Consider the following 13,431-nt stretch of genomic DNA (forward strand, 5'->3'; position numbering starts at 1 on the left):
TATGATAGGGAAACTCAGAATTCTTTTTATTTTTTATTTATTTTTTGGTGCTGGGGATTGAACCCAGAGGCTCATGCATGTTAGGCACACATTCTACCACTGAGCTACATTACTAGCCTAACAATTCTATTCATAATAGTGAATATATACATGTCTCCTCTAGGTATCTTTTTTTTTTTTTTTTTTTTTTTTTGCACTGTAATGTCTAAACATAAACTTAAGCTATTTTGAATTCCTCAAATCTAAAATATGGTCTTTGTGGTAGATTATTACTGCTACCTAGGGAAAAAAGTAAAACAATCAGCACATGGAAAGAGTGACGATTTGTTCATATTTTGGCCATAGGTTTGCTTTAAGAAACAGTGTTCCCTTCAGAATGGAAGAATTTATCTGCCTCCTATTTGATGGGGTTCAGAGCTCAGTTGGCTGAATAAATAAGCATGGGGGACTGGAATCTCCTTGGAGGTATTCTGGAGGAAGTCCACATTCACTCCACCATGATTGGAAAGATCTGGCTCACCATATTATTCATATTTCGAATGCTTGTTCTGGGCGTAGCAGCTGAAGATGTCTGGAATGATGAGCAGTCTGGCTTCATCTGCAATACACAACAACCGGGTTGCAGAAATGTATGCTATGACCAGGCCTTTCCTATCTCCCTCATTAGATACTGGGTTCTGCAGGTGATATTTGTGTCTTCACCATCTCTGGTCTACATGGGCCATGCTTTATATCGACTGAGAGTTCTAGAGAAAGAGAGGGAGAGGATGAAAGCTCAGTTAAGGAGAGAACTGGATGGGCTAGAGTTTGAAATACCTTCGAATCAGAGGAAATTGGAGCTAGAGCTCTGTCAGCTGGAACAAAGGAAACTAAACAAAGCTCCGCTCAGAGGAACCTTGCTTTGCACTTATGTGATACACATTTTCACTCGCTCTGTGGTTGAAGTTGGTTTCATGATTGGACAGTACCTTTTATATGGATTTCACTTAGAGCCTCTATTTAAATGCCATGGTCATCCATGTCCAAATATAATTGATTGTTTTGTCTCAAGACCAACAGAAAAGACAATATTTCTATTTTTTATGCAATCCATAGCCACTGTTTCACTTTTCTTAAACATTCTAGAAATTTTCCACCTAGGTTTTAAAAAGATTAAAAGAGGGCTCTTGGGACAATATAAACTGAGGAATGAACACAATGAATTCTGTGCAAACAAGTCAAAACAAAGTCTAGCCAAATATCAGAGCACATCAGCAAACTCACTGAAGCGACTCCCTTCTGCGCCTGATTATAATCTGTTAGTGGAAAAGCAAACGCAGAGAGTAACATACCCGAGTTTAAATTCATCTTCTGTATTTCAGGCAGATCCTGACAATCATGATATAAATGATGAGAAAAGCATTTTGGATGAACAGGAAACTAATGGGATGTACACACTTAGTACTACTTGTAGTCACCCTCAACACATCAGTTCAAATAATAACAAAGATGCTCATAAAATATTTGGAAAAGAAGTTAATGGTAACCACTTACAGGAAAAAAGAGAGGTTGACAGCAAAGATAGCAAAAAGAACCATTATTCTAGAGATCACTGTTCTATTCCAGGTATTGTTATGGATACAGACAACCACATGGGACAGTCACCCCACACAACTTTCTCCTTGGCAGCAGGCTCCTGCACTTGGAAACCTCGGTGGCTTAGTGCTACCTGGGGTCACTCTGCAGAAGATTCAAACCAAGGGTCACCTCCTATAGGTGATCAGGGCCAGTTCAGAGAGGGCACCATCCGAAACCTTCCTCTTCCACAGGTAGACTTCCAACCAGCTGACATTCCAAACACTTCTGATTCTTCGAGAGAGTGGTCCTTTGAGTCAAAGTTTATTAGAACATGCAACAATTCCACAGATTGTCCTCCACATCATTTATTGTCCTTGACAAACAACTTCATTGGTAGGCGGATTCCAACAGACCTTCAGATATGAACTGTTGTTGCTTTTAGGTATTCTGCATATTTTACCATTAAAGTAGTAACCCAGTGGTGATGGAACATGGAGAAAGTAGATAAGGGTAGTTCTAAAGACCAGCTGTTAAGATAGACAACTGCAAACTCATTTCATAAATGGAAAAAAGTTCTAATTCTGAACCGTGAAGGGGAAGTTCAAAATTCAAAGATGTAGGGTAGCCAAATTAGGATTTAATTTTTAACCTCCCTTAAAAATGTGTGAAACTGATTTGGGGAAAATCACATGCTCTGATTCCATCCTAAATGGTTTGGGACCAGGTTTTCTCACAGCCTTAGAAAATTGTTCTTGATCTGTGTAATTCCTCCTTTTAGTTACTAATCCTTTATTTTGGATACTTGGTTAATTTTGTTTGCCGAGAGACTTAATAACTTCATTTCCTTATAAACTGCAAACTGATGTCCGTTGAATATAACCATAATGTTGCTATCTAGTAAATAAAATCTTGAAAAAGATGCAAGACTTTTTCTCACCAGTTCATAGCATCGGATTCACATTCTGGATTGGAGTCTTTCTTGGCACTCCTATTCACTGGTCACGTAACCTGTCATTTTACTAACATAACTTAACCTACAGAGATGTTGTATTAAAATAATTAAAAAAAAAAACCTACGTTTAAAACGCACTGTACCTGGCACACAGTAAGCGCTCAAAAGGTTTTATTCACACGATAGTGCAGATCCTCCAGAGTTATTTCAAGTCAGCCACAAAACAAGGAGACTCCAAAATATAAAAGCTGGAGCCAAAACATACGATTTGAAATACTCATCTCAAACCATTGTTAATCCAAGAGTCGTCCTGCTTCAGTCGTGCGTTATTTTTCCAGATGACAGCCAAAAAGTTCAGCACACATGGGTCACCACCGCTTCAAGGACCTAGGTGGGAAGGGCGCGCCCACTACAAGTCGGGCCATCTATCCTGCAAGAGTCTTAAGTTCCAGGACCACGCAGACCCTGCACCCGGACGCCACGCCCACTCCAGACTCCACCTGGACACTAACACGGAGTTGCCAAACCCGTGCCTCTTCGCTAAGCAACCGAACCGCCCCGGAGACCGGAAGAGGAAGAAAAGGCGCTGCTCCGACAGCCAGAGGGGCGGGCGTACGCAGTCTCTCTCAGTTCAGTAGGCGCCTGGGGATGCTGAGCGTCCTGGTCGTCATGAAAACAGGCCACACCCCGGCGATCCCAGCCCGTGATTTGCAAGTGCGCAAGCGCGCGCGCCCCTCCGCGCATGAGCAGTGCTCCTCCGAGCCCGCCAGCCACGGTCTCCGGCGCCAGCTACGCCGCGGCCGCTGTCACTATGGCCCATTACAAAGTGAGGGGGGCGCGGCGTGGCTGGGGGAGTGCGGGAGGTAGCCAGCCGCTGGTCGGCTCCGGGTGGGAGATGGGGGCGCGCGCAGGTTTGGGGGCCTGAGGCAGCGAGGCGGAGGTGGGGTTGCCGGACTCCAAGCGCCTTCTTCCTGCTCTGGCCCCCGGGCTCCGGTCACTGACCCGCGGTGTCTCCTCAGGCCGCCGACTCGAAGCGCGAGCAGTTCCGGAGGTACTTGGAGAAGTCTGGGGTGCTGGACACGCTGACCAAAGGTAAGCATGGCTAGGAGAGGGTTCCTCGTGCCCTCGGCGCCCCTGACGGGCCATGCGGTGGGGAGGGAGGCGGAACTGGTGGGGCCTGTCCAGGGTCCAGCGAGGTGGGCTTGATAATCAGGGGAACCGGCTCACGCTGGCTTCCAGACGCTGCCCGGTGGGATAACCTAGTTCACGCTATCGCTCTCAGCGCCGGGAGTGAAACTCTTGCAGCTGTTGCAAAGTCTCTCCAACTTCCGTTGCTTTGCCTTGAGCAGCCGCAGTGAGCATGTTTATTAAAGACCTTGAGATCTCAATTCCTTCCGCTTTATGGAGTTTGCAGAGTCCTCAGAATCTTAAGAAACATTTTACCCCGTGCAAAGGGCAACAGGAAGCGTTAGCAGATTTGAAAGTGGGCTATAAAGTAGCCTTACTCCCGAAGTAAGCGACTCATAAGACAATTTGGCTGTGGCTTTTCAACCCCCTATTTCCTAGTCTATAGCAATTTCTACTTTCTGTAAATTTCATATTTAAAGTGGAAATGCAGTTTAAAGAACTTGAGGACACTTCATAAATGGTTATATTGTTTACACTTTTAAAAATGGAAGTTTACTGTTACACTGTTACATCTCTTTCTTCCTTGGGTTCAAGATCTAAGTAGACAAGGAAGGTGCTTGAAACCGCAGGATTCCAAGAGGTAGTAGAGTATTGCTTACTTCATTAGCTCAGCTGTAATTTGAATTGCCTGCTATATACACTACTCAGCTCATTGGGATTTTCAAAGATGTTGAATGGAATTGCTGGCAGGGATGCAGGCATGGATCCATGTGAAAATAAGACATGACTGGGTAATAATTTCTGCATTTTGCACAGAAATAAAGTTTAGGGGAAAATTCTGGGAGAACTCCTAGGTCTGGCAGAAAGCAGGCCTTTTCATTCCCATGCATGGATATGTTGGCAGTTTTGAATTGCTACCTGCTTTGGTTCAGATAGTGGTTTCCCTGTGTCTTTGCAAATTACTTTCAGCAAATACTAAGGAAATACTTGGAAAACATCGTGCAGTGTTGTATCACAGATGCTTGGAATTTCATTCCTCAAGAAACCCCTATACAGTCTCTTTTTTCATTTAATAGGTATCTGTTCTAGACGCTGGGGAGACAGCAGTGGGAAAAAAATAGTCCCTGCCCTCATGAGCTTGCATCCTAGTTGGGGAGACATAATCAAGAAATACATAGTGTCAGCTAGTGGTGGTATAATAACTTAAAACTGTTACCAAGGTTAGAAGATGTAAGGGTGATGTAAGGTGATGTAAGGTTAGAAGATGTTAGAAGGGTAGGATTTGTGTGCCATTTTACACAAGGTGGTGCGGGAAAGGTCTTTCTTATGAAGTAACTCTAGAGCAGAGATGTGAATGAAATAAGTGTGTTGTCAAGAGTTCCAGGAAATACAGGGAGCATCTCTAATCAGAATATCTAAAATTAAAAATGTTACAAGATTTAAACATATTTGAACACCGACTTGATACTGCAAATGGAAAATTCCACACCTGACTGCATGTGATATGTATATACATACTTTCAGGCTATGTATACAAGGTGTGCATGAAGTATAAATGAATTTTGTGTTTAATCTTGGGTCCTATCCCCCAAATAGCTTACTATATATATGAAAGTATTCCAAAATCTGAAAAAATCACGTGTTTGGTCCCAAGCATTTTGGATAAAGAATATTGAAACTGTACATGGAGGCCAGGGTGGCTAAAGAGAGTGAAAGACAGATGGTAAAAGGCAGAAAAGTGACAGTTGTAGAAGATAATCAACTATAGAGAAGATGCACAGCCTTAGACCATACAACGATTTTCCTTCATAGATAGACCCCTGGAGGCTTCTTTTCCCTTGTTCACATCCACAGAAATGTAACCCCTCAATCTCCTTAGATAGCCAGTCTTCTACATAACATCAGAAAACACAGTATCTATTGGCAAGATTTATGTAAAAATTTATTTTCAGCTTTAAACATACATGCTTTCCTCAAATTTATATTTTTTTATCCAGCTATTTCCAAGAGGTTTTGAAACTGCTTATAACATTAAAACACTATAAGAAAATCATTTAGAAGAAGAGGCATTTTAGATATTTTGAGCACTATATTCATCTCTTAAAAAAAAATCCTGGCTGCTAAGGCAAAAAGGGGATGATGATTTGGTATAGACGTGTCTGACTAGAAGGCTGTGTGTTCATCCACAGAAAATACAGGGAACTTAGCATTTACATTACATTTTGCACTTATCAACCTTGTAAATATCACTGACAGAAATTTAGAAACTGAAGGAAATGGGGTGGGAGAAGAAATGGGGAAGGGTAGGAGCACTGATATTCATGTCTTGTAAAATTAGGAATTCAACAGAGATCAGTGGAAATGAATGGAAGAAGAAACAGGTTTGAGCATGTAATTTAAAGAAAAAGGTAATAAATAGAGGAATTAAGAGTACTGTAAAAGACAATGAAAGGAGAGCGAGAAGCCAAGAGGACAGTAGTGTAAAAATACTAATTTCTCAAAAAATACAGTGTATTTCAGTGATGTTAAAAGTAGTGGCACATTGAATTTTTCATACTGTCATTTTAAATTAATAAGGCTCTAAAAATTAAAAGAGATATATAAATTGGTTTAGAACAGGACTTATGGAGTCTAGATAGGCACATTTTTTTTTTTGTATGTAGTTAGGTTTTATACTTTTATCAGATTTTTCAAAGGGTTCCATTCACAAAACAGTTAACCACTGGGTTACAGAGATTATTTTCTGAATATAGAATTCCAGGAGGTATTCATGCAATACAAGATGATCAAGGTAGTAATCATGTGAGCTATTAGGTATGAAACCACTGTAGTATATATTTTAATGCTGATTTGAGCATGTTGATTACTGGCAGTTTTTGGTTGGTGGTTATTAGCATGTTGTGTATGATACTTCATTCTTGAACATTCTGAAATGAAAGCTTCTTCCAGTAATTACTATAGCCTTACTCTCTCCTAAATTTTTCTTACATTTCTTTTTTCCCCATACTTCTATCTAGTGCAGGTCACTCTCTTTTTTAAATGAATTACCACATCAGCCTCTTAACTGTTGTTTTTCCTGTGATTATTCAGTCTTCCACTGAAGTAGATTCTGTCACTAAAGTCCAACTAAACTTACCTGATCCTCTGTAGTCTAGCCCCTGACCACCTTTCCAGCCACATTACCCGTAACTCCATCCAGCTGTACTTGAAATGTCAGTTCCTCAATATGTTGATTTCTTGTCCCTGGGTCTTCACATTTTATCTGAAACACTCATTGCTAGGTCTTAGGTCTATCCTTCCCTTAGAGAGCCTTCCTTGTCTGATGCCTGATTCTTTCAGTGTGCTAACAAACCCACTACTCAGCATTGCTGCTTGATACTCTTGTCTTAATTCCTTGCCTACCTTTTGCACTGAACAGTAAATTAGTTGGGAGCAGGGACCTTTGTCTTGTTCACCACTGTATGGACAGTCTTAGCAATGTGCTTAGCACTTAGTATTTACTGAGATCTGGAACACAATTTCTGCCATTCAAATTTAAGACTTTAATTGTTGCTTTTTCTGCTTTTTGATTTGCAGTGTTGGTAGCCTTATATGAAGAACCAGAGAAACCTAATAGTGCTTTGGAGTATCCTTTTCATCTTTGAAGTCAGAAAAAGGCCTTATTATTTTCTTACTTTTCCCATACATAATAACCTTTAAAATACTTTTGTTTATTGAAAAGGTTCCTTTCTGTTTTTTGATGATGATATCTGGGTAAATATTGGTGGGTGGTTGATTCTGGTCAGGGATATTGATTATTCTGGGCTAGTTCATTAATTCCGTTCAGCTCTAAGAAGTAAATTCTTAACATTGATATTAGTTTTTTAAAGCATCACTTAGGAGCTGCTACCCCAGAAAATCCGGAAATAGAGTTGCTCCGCTTAGAATTGGCAGAAATGAAAGAGAAATATGAAGCTACTGTAGAAGAAAATAAAAAACTGAAAGCAAAGGTAAATTTTTAAAGGAATTCATGTTAAACATACATTTTCCTCTAGTGATTATATGATCATAACCTCACTAAAATGTACAACTGGGGAAGGAGGAGGGTGAATATTAATCTGAATCAAATGCAAGGCAAACTTATGCCCATCTAGAAAAATCACAAGACAAACTGTAAATAGAAAAAGCAAAGTGTGGTCAAGAAGAGGTTCTTGGGAACCTGAATCAACAAAAAGAAACATTGGTTAATGCTGCTTTTAAGTAAAGGGATAGTTCTAAGATTCTTAGTTTAAGTCAATTTGGGCCACTGTTTGTGAATGGTACTTCCTAGAATTGTGCAGTGCATAATCTGCACTATCATGTGATGGCCCTGTGTTAACAAATTTACAGAAATAAATTGCACTTAATTTTATCTAGGCTTATATTTTTTTCTTTGTTTCAACTCCTGTAAGAACTTGCAAAAACTTCAAATCATCAACTCTAAGCTTTGAGGTTTTACTACATTCTGAATCACATAATACAATTTATGTTACTCTAGGTATTTCTCATAATGTGTTTTATCATCTCAACAACTCTGAGATAAGTAAAACAGGTACTTCAGCCATTTTATAGGCAAGGAGACTAAAGCACAGTGAAGTTAACTAGCTTTTCAACTATGACAGTGAATCAGAAGAAAAAACTTAAACAGGTTAAGGAAGCACAACTTAGTATAAAAGAAAATGCAGCATCTTAAATTACCTAATATTCTACAATATGCAAGTGCTAGTAAACTCTGGCATCTTTTAAGTCAGTTACTTTTTGACTAGCCATATTAAAACTCATTACATAACCTTTTCCCTTTTACTTTTTTTTTTTGATGTTGGGGATTGAACCTAGAGATAGATGCTTTACCACTAAGCCACATCCCCAACCCTTTTTATATTGGGACAGTGTCTTGCTGGGTTGCTGAGGCTGGTCTCGAACTTGAGATCCTCCTGTCTCAGCCTCCTGGGTCACTGGGATTACAGGCATGCATGACCACATTGGCTCCCTCTAGTTTTTAGGGGAAATTTCAGTAAACTTTTGGTGGAGAGGAAGTAAGTTCCTTATTATAAGGCATAGTAACTTAATGAAGGTTTAGATGATTGTATATCAAGTATTTGAACAGTTCAGTCATGAACTGAAATTATAGTTTCTCAGTCACATTAAATGTTTAAGTGAAAAGGGCTTTCATTAGGTTTGATTGCATTAAATCTTAAACCACTGGCTTAGAAAGCAGAGCATAGAAACTTAACTGATTCAGAAACTAAATTGAATATAATAAACTCGTTTTATTTTGTTACTAAGTTTTTACCCAATTTAGAATAAAATTCACCTAAACTCCTCTGTCTTTGCCCCATAGCTTGCTCAGTATGAACCACCTCAGGAGGAGAAGCGTGCTGAATAGGATTCTTCTCAGTTGAAAAGACACTGAAAAAATGGTTTTGTATGACTTGAATAGTTTGTATAGTATATAATCTTTTCTGAACAGATGCTATAAAACTCTTTTAATATGTTGAATTCACCTATCACACTTTAACTGTTATAAACACATATATACTTAGAATCACCAATAAAAACTCAATATAACTTGCTTTGGGTCTTAAAGCAGAAGAATCCAAAGTAAATTCTGAAAAAAATTATATAGCCATCTAATTCTTTACCTTGAAAGATATCTATTTATTAGTCTGATTAGGAATAATGGTACTAGTTGGATTTTAGCCAAGGAAGATTAGCATGCAGGTATTCCTTGGTTTAGTTCAGGATATGACCATAGATAGAATCATTCTTGACAATGAAGATGACAGTGTTTATATTCTCTTTAGGCAGCTGGAGAGATCTGTGTGACAAGATGCTTTTGCATGGGTTCCCATGAATCATCTTATTTATATAACGCAGAACAAATAACTCTTCTTTGCCACCACTTTGCCTTAGATAACAGTGTGTGTGCCAGTTTGAACTCTGACACCACATTTTCCTTCTATGCAATCATGTCCTATCTGATAATGTTGCCTTGCTTTGCTGTGTGCTTTATTGGGTCCTAGTTGCACATGTAGCCCATCTGTTTTTCAATTTGCTTAATAATGCAGTTACCCTGATTGTAATTTATATAACTTTAAATATAATCACACAATTACCCTGCCTTACTTAGTTGCTTAGTTGAGCACAGAAGTAATATAAAATTCCGGTTCATGTACAAACTGGAGTGAGAAGAGGAATGAGCCATATATCATGGGCGATGATGGGTATAATTATATAGTGCTTTTTTCCCTCAAAGTATTTTTCTAGTTCTGAATTCATTTTATCTTCATTATCCCTGTGAAGTAGGTAGGGCAAGTATGAGGAGAGGTTGGGCGCTGTATTTTTAGGCCAAAGATTGATATTACAAACTATTTGCTAACTATAGAACCTTTGGGCACATCACTTAACTGCTCCAAGATTCACTTTCCTCATCTGTTAAATGAGAAGAATGTCTGTGCTGCCTACCTCACAGGGTTGTTGTGAGGGTCAAATGAGAATGTATGTGAAAGATTTGTAAATGGTAAACTGCTATATTCTTGTTTGTCTTTCCCCTTCCCTTTCTTTTAGAAGACTTAAAATCAGATGTTTTGTTGATCGCTTATTTTCCTCACTGATAGACTGGCATTTTAAAGAAGTGTTCCTACTTCATGGATTCCATCCCTATTGTTAGAGAACCTGTCTTTATTGTTTGTTCAAAACATCCAAAGCAAGCTGGTTTAACTAGCAAAGACACTGGCAACTGCTGAAAACTGACCAGGCCAATTATACAGGCATTTTAATCAGTCGTGTTGACAGCAATGTGGCAGTGATCTGTCTCTTCTAGTCACAAGTTTGTTTTTGGAGGCATGCCAGATACTACTGGAAGAATATTTACTTGGATAGATTTCTCTTTTTCCATTTGGAGTGCCTCCTATGTGGACAGCAGTGGGCTAAGTGCTGGATGAGATAAAAATGAATGATTTGAAGTAGTTTATAAGACATGTACAGAAACAATTACAAGGTGGGTTAGGATGTGCTAAGAACTGTAAGAATAATAAAACATGGCCCCATGGGGATTTTGGAAGAGAGGGAGGACTTGGCTTCTTGAAGCAGTTGATATGGCAGTCCCTTTGTGGATATAGACAAGTATGATTTTTTTTTTTTCTTCTGGCAGCAAACCCTCTTTTTTTTTTTTTTTTAGTATTAACATTTATGTCAATAAATCAGTGACACTCTCTTGTACCATCCCTTTGGACAGAATGGCAACATAGAGGTTGGATAATCACACCTTAGGTGGAAATGACCTGCTTAAACTGCAGTACCAGCCAGTGATGTTTCAGAATCTGGGGTCAGCCTGGCTTCTGGAGAGCCTCTTCAACATTTCTATCAAGGATTTGGGTGAAGACTGTGTATAAGAAGATACTTAATGGATCAGAAAATGGATCTCTTCAGTCCTGCTATGCTTCAGCTGGCTTATCTATAAAATATAGATTTCACATCTTGCCTTCCTCAGAAGGTTGCTGTAAAGATCAAATTAAATATTGTGGATGTAAAACAAGTGCCTTGAAAACTGCAAAAGGGTTACATACAGATCAGGTGGTAGTAGTGCTAAATCTGTAAGTGCCACAAGGGCTGGTTGGGTAGACAATACTGGAACAAATCTTAAAATGATTATCAATCTGGAAGTACCCAAACTGCTGGACCTAAACCAAAAGCTGAAATATCAAGTCTTATATTTAGGTTAAAAATGCAGTTATATTAGTTTAGAAAATAAGATTGTTAACAAAGTACTAGTTCCAGTGATTGTCAGTGTGAACGACTTTATATTCCACGGATACTTTAAAAAAAATTTCCATTCTGGAAAGCATTAGGAATATTGTCCAGGTGCTAAATAGTTATCCTGAAGGTTGTATTGGTTAGTACTGCTCTGTAGGTGCCAGACATTGGAAGGATGTTGATAAGTTTGAATGCATTTAAAGGAAGAACAACCATAGGGAAAGGGGATTTGAAAATATGAGTCTGTTGTTCAATATGGTAGCTACTAGCTGCATGTGGTGATTAAAATTAAATAAAAATCAGTTCCTTTGTCACACAGGCAATGGTTCTAATGCTCAATCCACATGTGGCCAGTGGCTACCATATAGAACAAATTCAGAACATTTCTATCATTACAGAAAGTTCTATGGAACCGTTCCATAGAAGGAATAGTTGAGGGAACTTAAGATGTTTAGTATGGAATAGAAAAGACCCTCTTGGTGGGTAATGAAGACTGCAGTTTAATATCTGAAGGGCTATTAGGAAAACATGATTCTATTGTGTTCCATTATAGGCTTCAGGGTGTGATTACTGACTTGAATAAGAAAGTTTTAAGCAAAACTCTACCACAATGGAATAAGCTACCTTTTGAGAAAGTGAGCTCTCCTTCTTTGGAATATAGTCCATGGGTTCTGCATCCATGGATTCAACCAACAGTGGACTGAGAATATTTGGGAAAAAAATGGTTTCTGTACTGAATATGTACACATTTTTGTGTCTTGTCATTATTCCCAAACAATACAACTACTATTTGGGTAGTATTTGCATTGTTAGGTATTATAAGTATGTAGGGATGCTACAGAGTATATGGAAGGAGGATGTGAGAAGGTTATATACAACTAGGCCATTTTATGTAAGGGACTTGAGCATCCATGAATCCCTGTGGTGGGCAGTGTTGGAAGCAATCCTCCCTGGATACCGAAGACTAGTTAGGTGCATTCTGCATCGTTTACCAGTCAGACACACTATAGAGTTGATTCTTTTAGGTGAAAGGTTGGGTTAGAATGACCTCTAAGGATGTCCTACCTTTAACTTCTAGGTTCACACATAACCAAATCCTAGACCTGTATGAAGTGTACTTTGCCTTCATAATAAAAAAATCAGTCTCCTTGGAAGATCAGGACCACCACCCTAACCTTTTTATAAAACGTATATGGCTGTACTTTAAGAGGATTCTGTTGTCAAATTTCCTTCTAGAGACTGAAAAGCAAAAATTCTTGTATTTTTCTCAAACATATTTGGTAACCAACATTTGCTTTAGTGTGCTTCCGTTATTCTTTCCTTTGGTCTCTAATTTGAAGGGGTCAGAGAAGATGCAACATTTTACAGGGTCATGGAATTCCTGGAGAAATAAAGTTTGACCATGTGGGAAGGACAGGGAATTTGAGTCCTGCTGAGTTTGAAGTAGTAGCAGTATTCACTATCAGCTATTTGCTGAAGAATGATGGTCTACCTTGGTTGCATTTGCTTTCCTTTCACGGTCCAACTACCTGCTAAATCAAGCTATCACACCCACCCATGACTGTCTTGGTTGAGACTTTGCCTTCTAGCTGGCTCCTTTATACCTCTGCACGCCCCAACTGCATCCATCCATCTAGACCTGCTCAGACGCCAATTCTCCAGCATTTCATCTGTGCCTATGGCATTTCCGCACAATATCTCTTGCGAAGGCTACTTACGCAGAGATCCGATCTCTCTTAATCTTCAAGCAGTTTTGAGGGCAGGCAGGGTCCAAGTCGGTTCCAGTTTCAAGCCCGTTGTTAGATACTCAGGACGTCACAGGCATCAGTAAACGTAGGTTCGGCGAGCACAACTGGAGGAGGATAATCAGTTCTTCCCCCAAAGCCTAGAGAGCATCTCCCTATGCGGTGCTCTCGACAGCTCCGAAGAAGGTAGAGAAACTGTGAGGAACACTGTGCGTGCAGGGCAGCACCAAGGTGCGTGCCGGCTGGGCCCAGGGCAGAGGGACCGAGCCTGGCGAG

The 13,431-nt window shown here is 39.6% G+C and overlaps 2 protein-coding genes across 3 annotated transcripts; both read left to right on the plus strand.

Annotated features, from left to right (window-relative positions):
• The first annotated feature begins 415 nt into the window (after nt 1–415).
• Gja9 (gap junction protein alpha 9) lies at nt 416–2,062 on the plus strand. The gene has a single exon (XM_047518557.1). It carries the CDS (start codon nt 441–443, stop codon nt 1,980–1,982), a length of 1,542 nt encoding a protein of 513 aa, XP_047374513.1. The 5' UTR covers nt 416–440; the 3' UTR covers nt 1,983–2,062.
• A 1,141-nt stretch (nt 2,063–3,203) lies between these two features.
• Nucleotides 3,204–12,713, plus strand: Mycbp (MYC binding protein). 2 transcript variants are annotated; one of them, XM_047518657.1, is made up of 5 exons: nt 3,204–3,335; nt 3,529–3,601; nt 7,214–7,262; nt 7,497–7,626; nt 10,893–12,713. In XM_047518657.1, the coding sequence occupies exons 1-5, from the start codon at nt 3,252–3,254 to the stop codon at nt 10,914–10,916; spliced, it is 360 nt and encodes a 119-aa protein (XP_047374613.1). In that variant the 5' UTR covers nt 3,204–3,251; the 3' UTR covers nt 10,917–12,713. The 2 variants fall into 2 exon arrangements, with proteins under 2 accessions (XP_047374613.1, XP_047374608.1); XM_047518652.1 differs by lacking the exon at nt 10,893–12,713 and adding an exon at nt 8,997–10,236.
• The last annotated feature ends 718 nt before the right edge of the window (nt 12,714–13,431 follow it).

Source organism: Sciurus carolinensis, chromosome 1, assembly GCF_902686445.1.
Source record: "Sciurus carolinensis chromosome 1, mSciCar1.2, whole genome shotgun sequence".
Taxonomy (NCBI): Eukaryota; Metazoa; Chordata; class Mammalia; order Rodentia; family Sciuridae; genus Sciurus; species Sciurus carolinensis.

Bases quoted from the DNA above. Each gene is read 5' to 3' on its own strand.
- Gja9 (XM_047518557.1), top strand. From the start codon at position 441: ATGGGGGACTGGAATCTCCTTGGAGGTATTCTGGAGGAAGTCCACATT.
- Mycbp (XM_047518652.1), top strand. From the start codon at position 3,252: ATGAGCAGTGCTCCTCCGAGCCCGCCAGCCACGGTCTCCGGCGCCAGC. The intron at 3,336-3,528 runs GTGAGGGGGGCG...GTGTCTCCTCAG, and splicing joins TCACTATGGCCCATTACAAA to GCCGCCGACTCGAAGCGCGA. The intron at 7,263-7,496 runs GTATCCTTTTCA...CATTGATATTAG, and splicing joins AAACCTAATAGTGCTTTGGA to TTTTTTAAAGCATCACTTAG.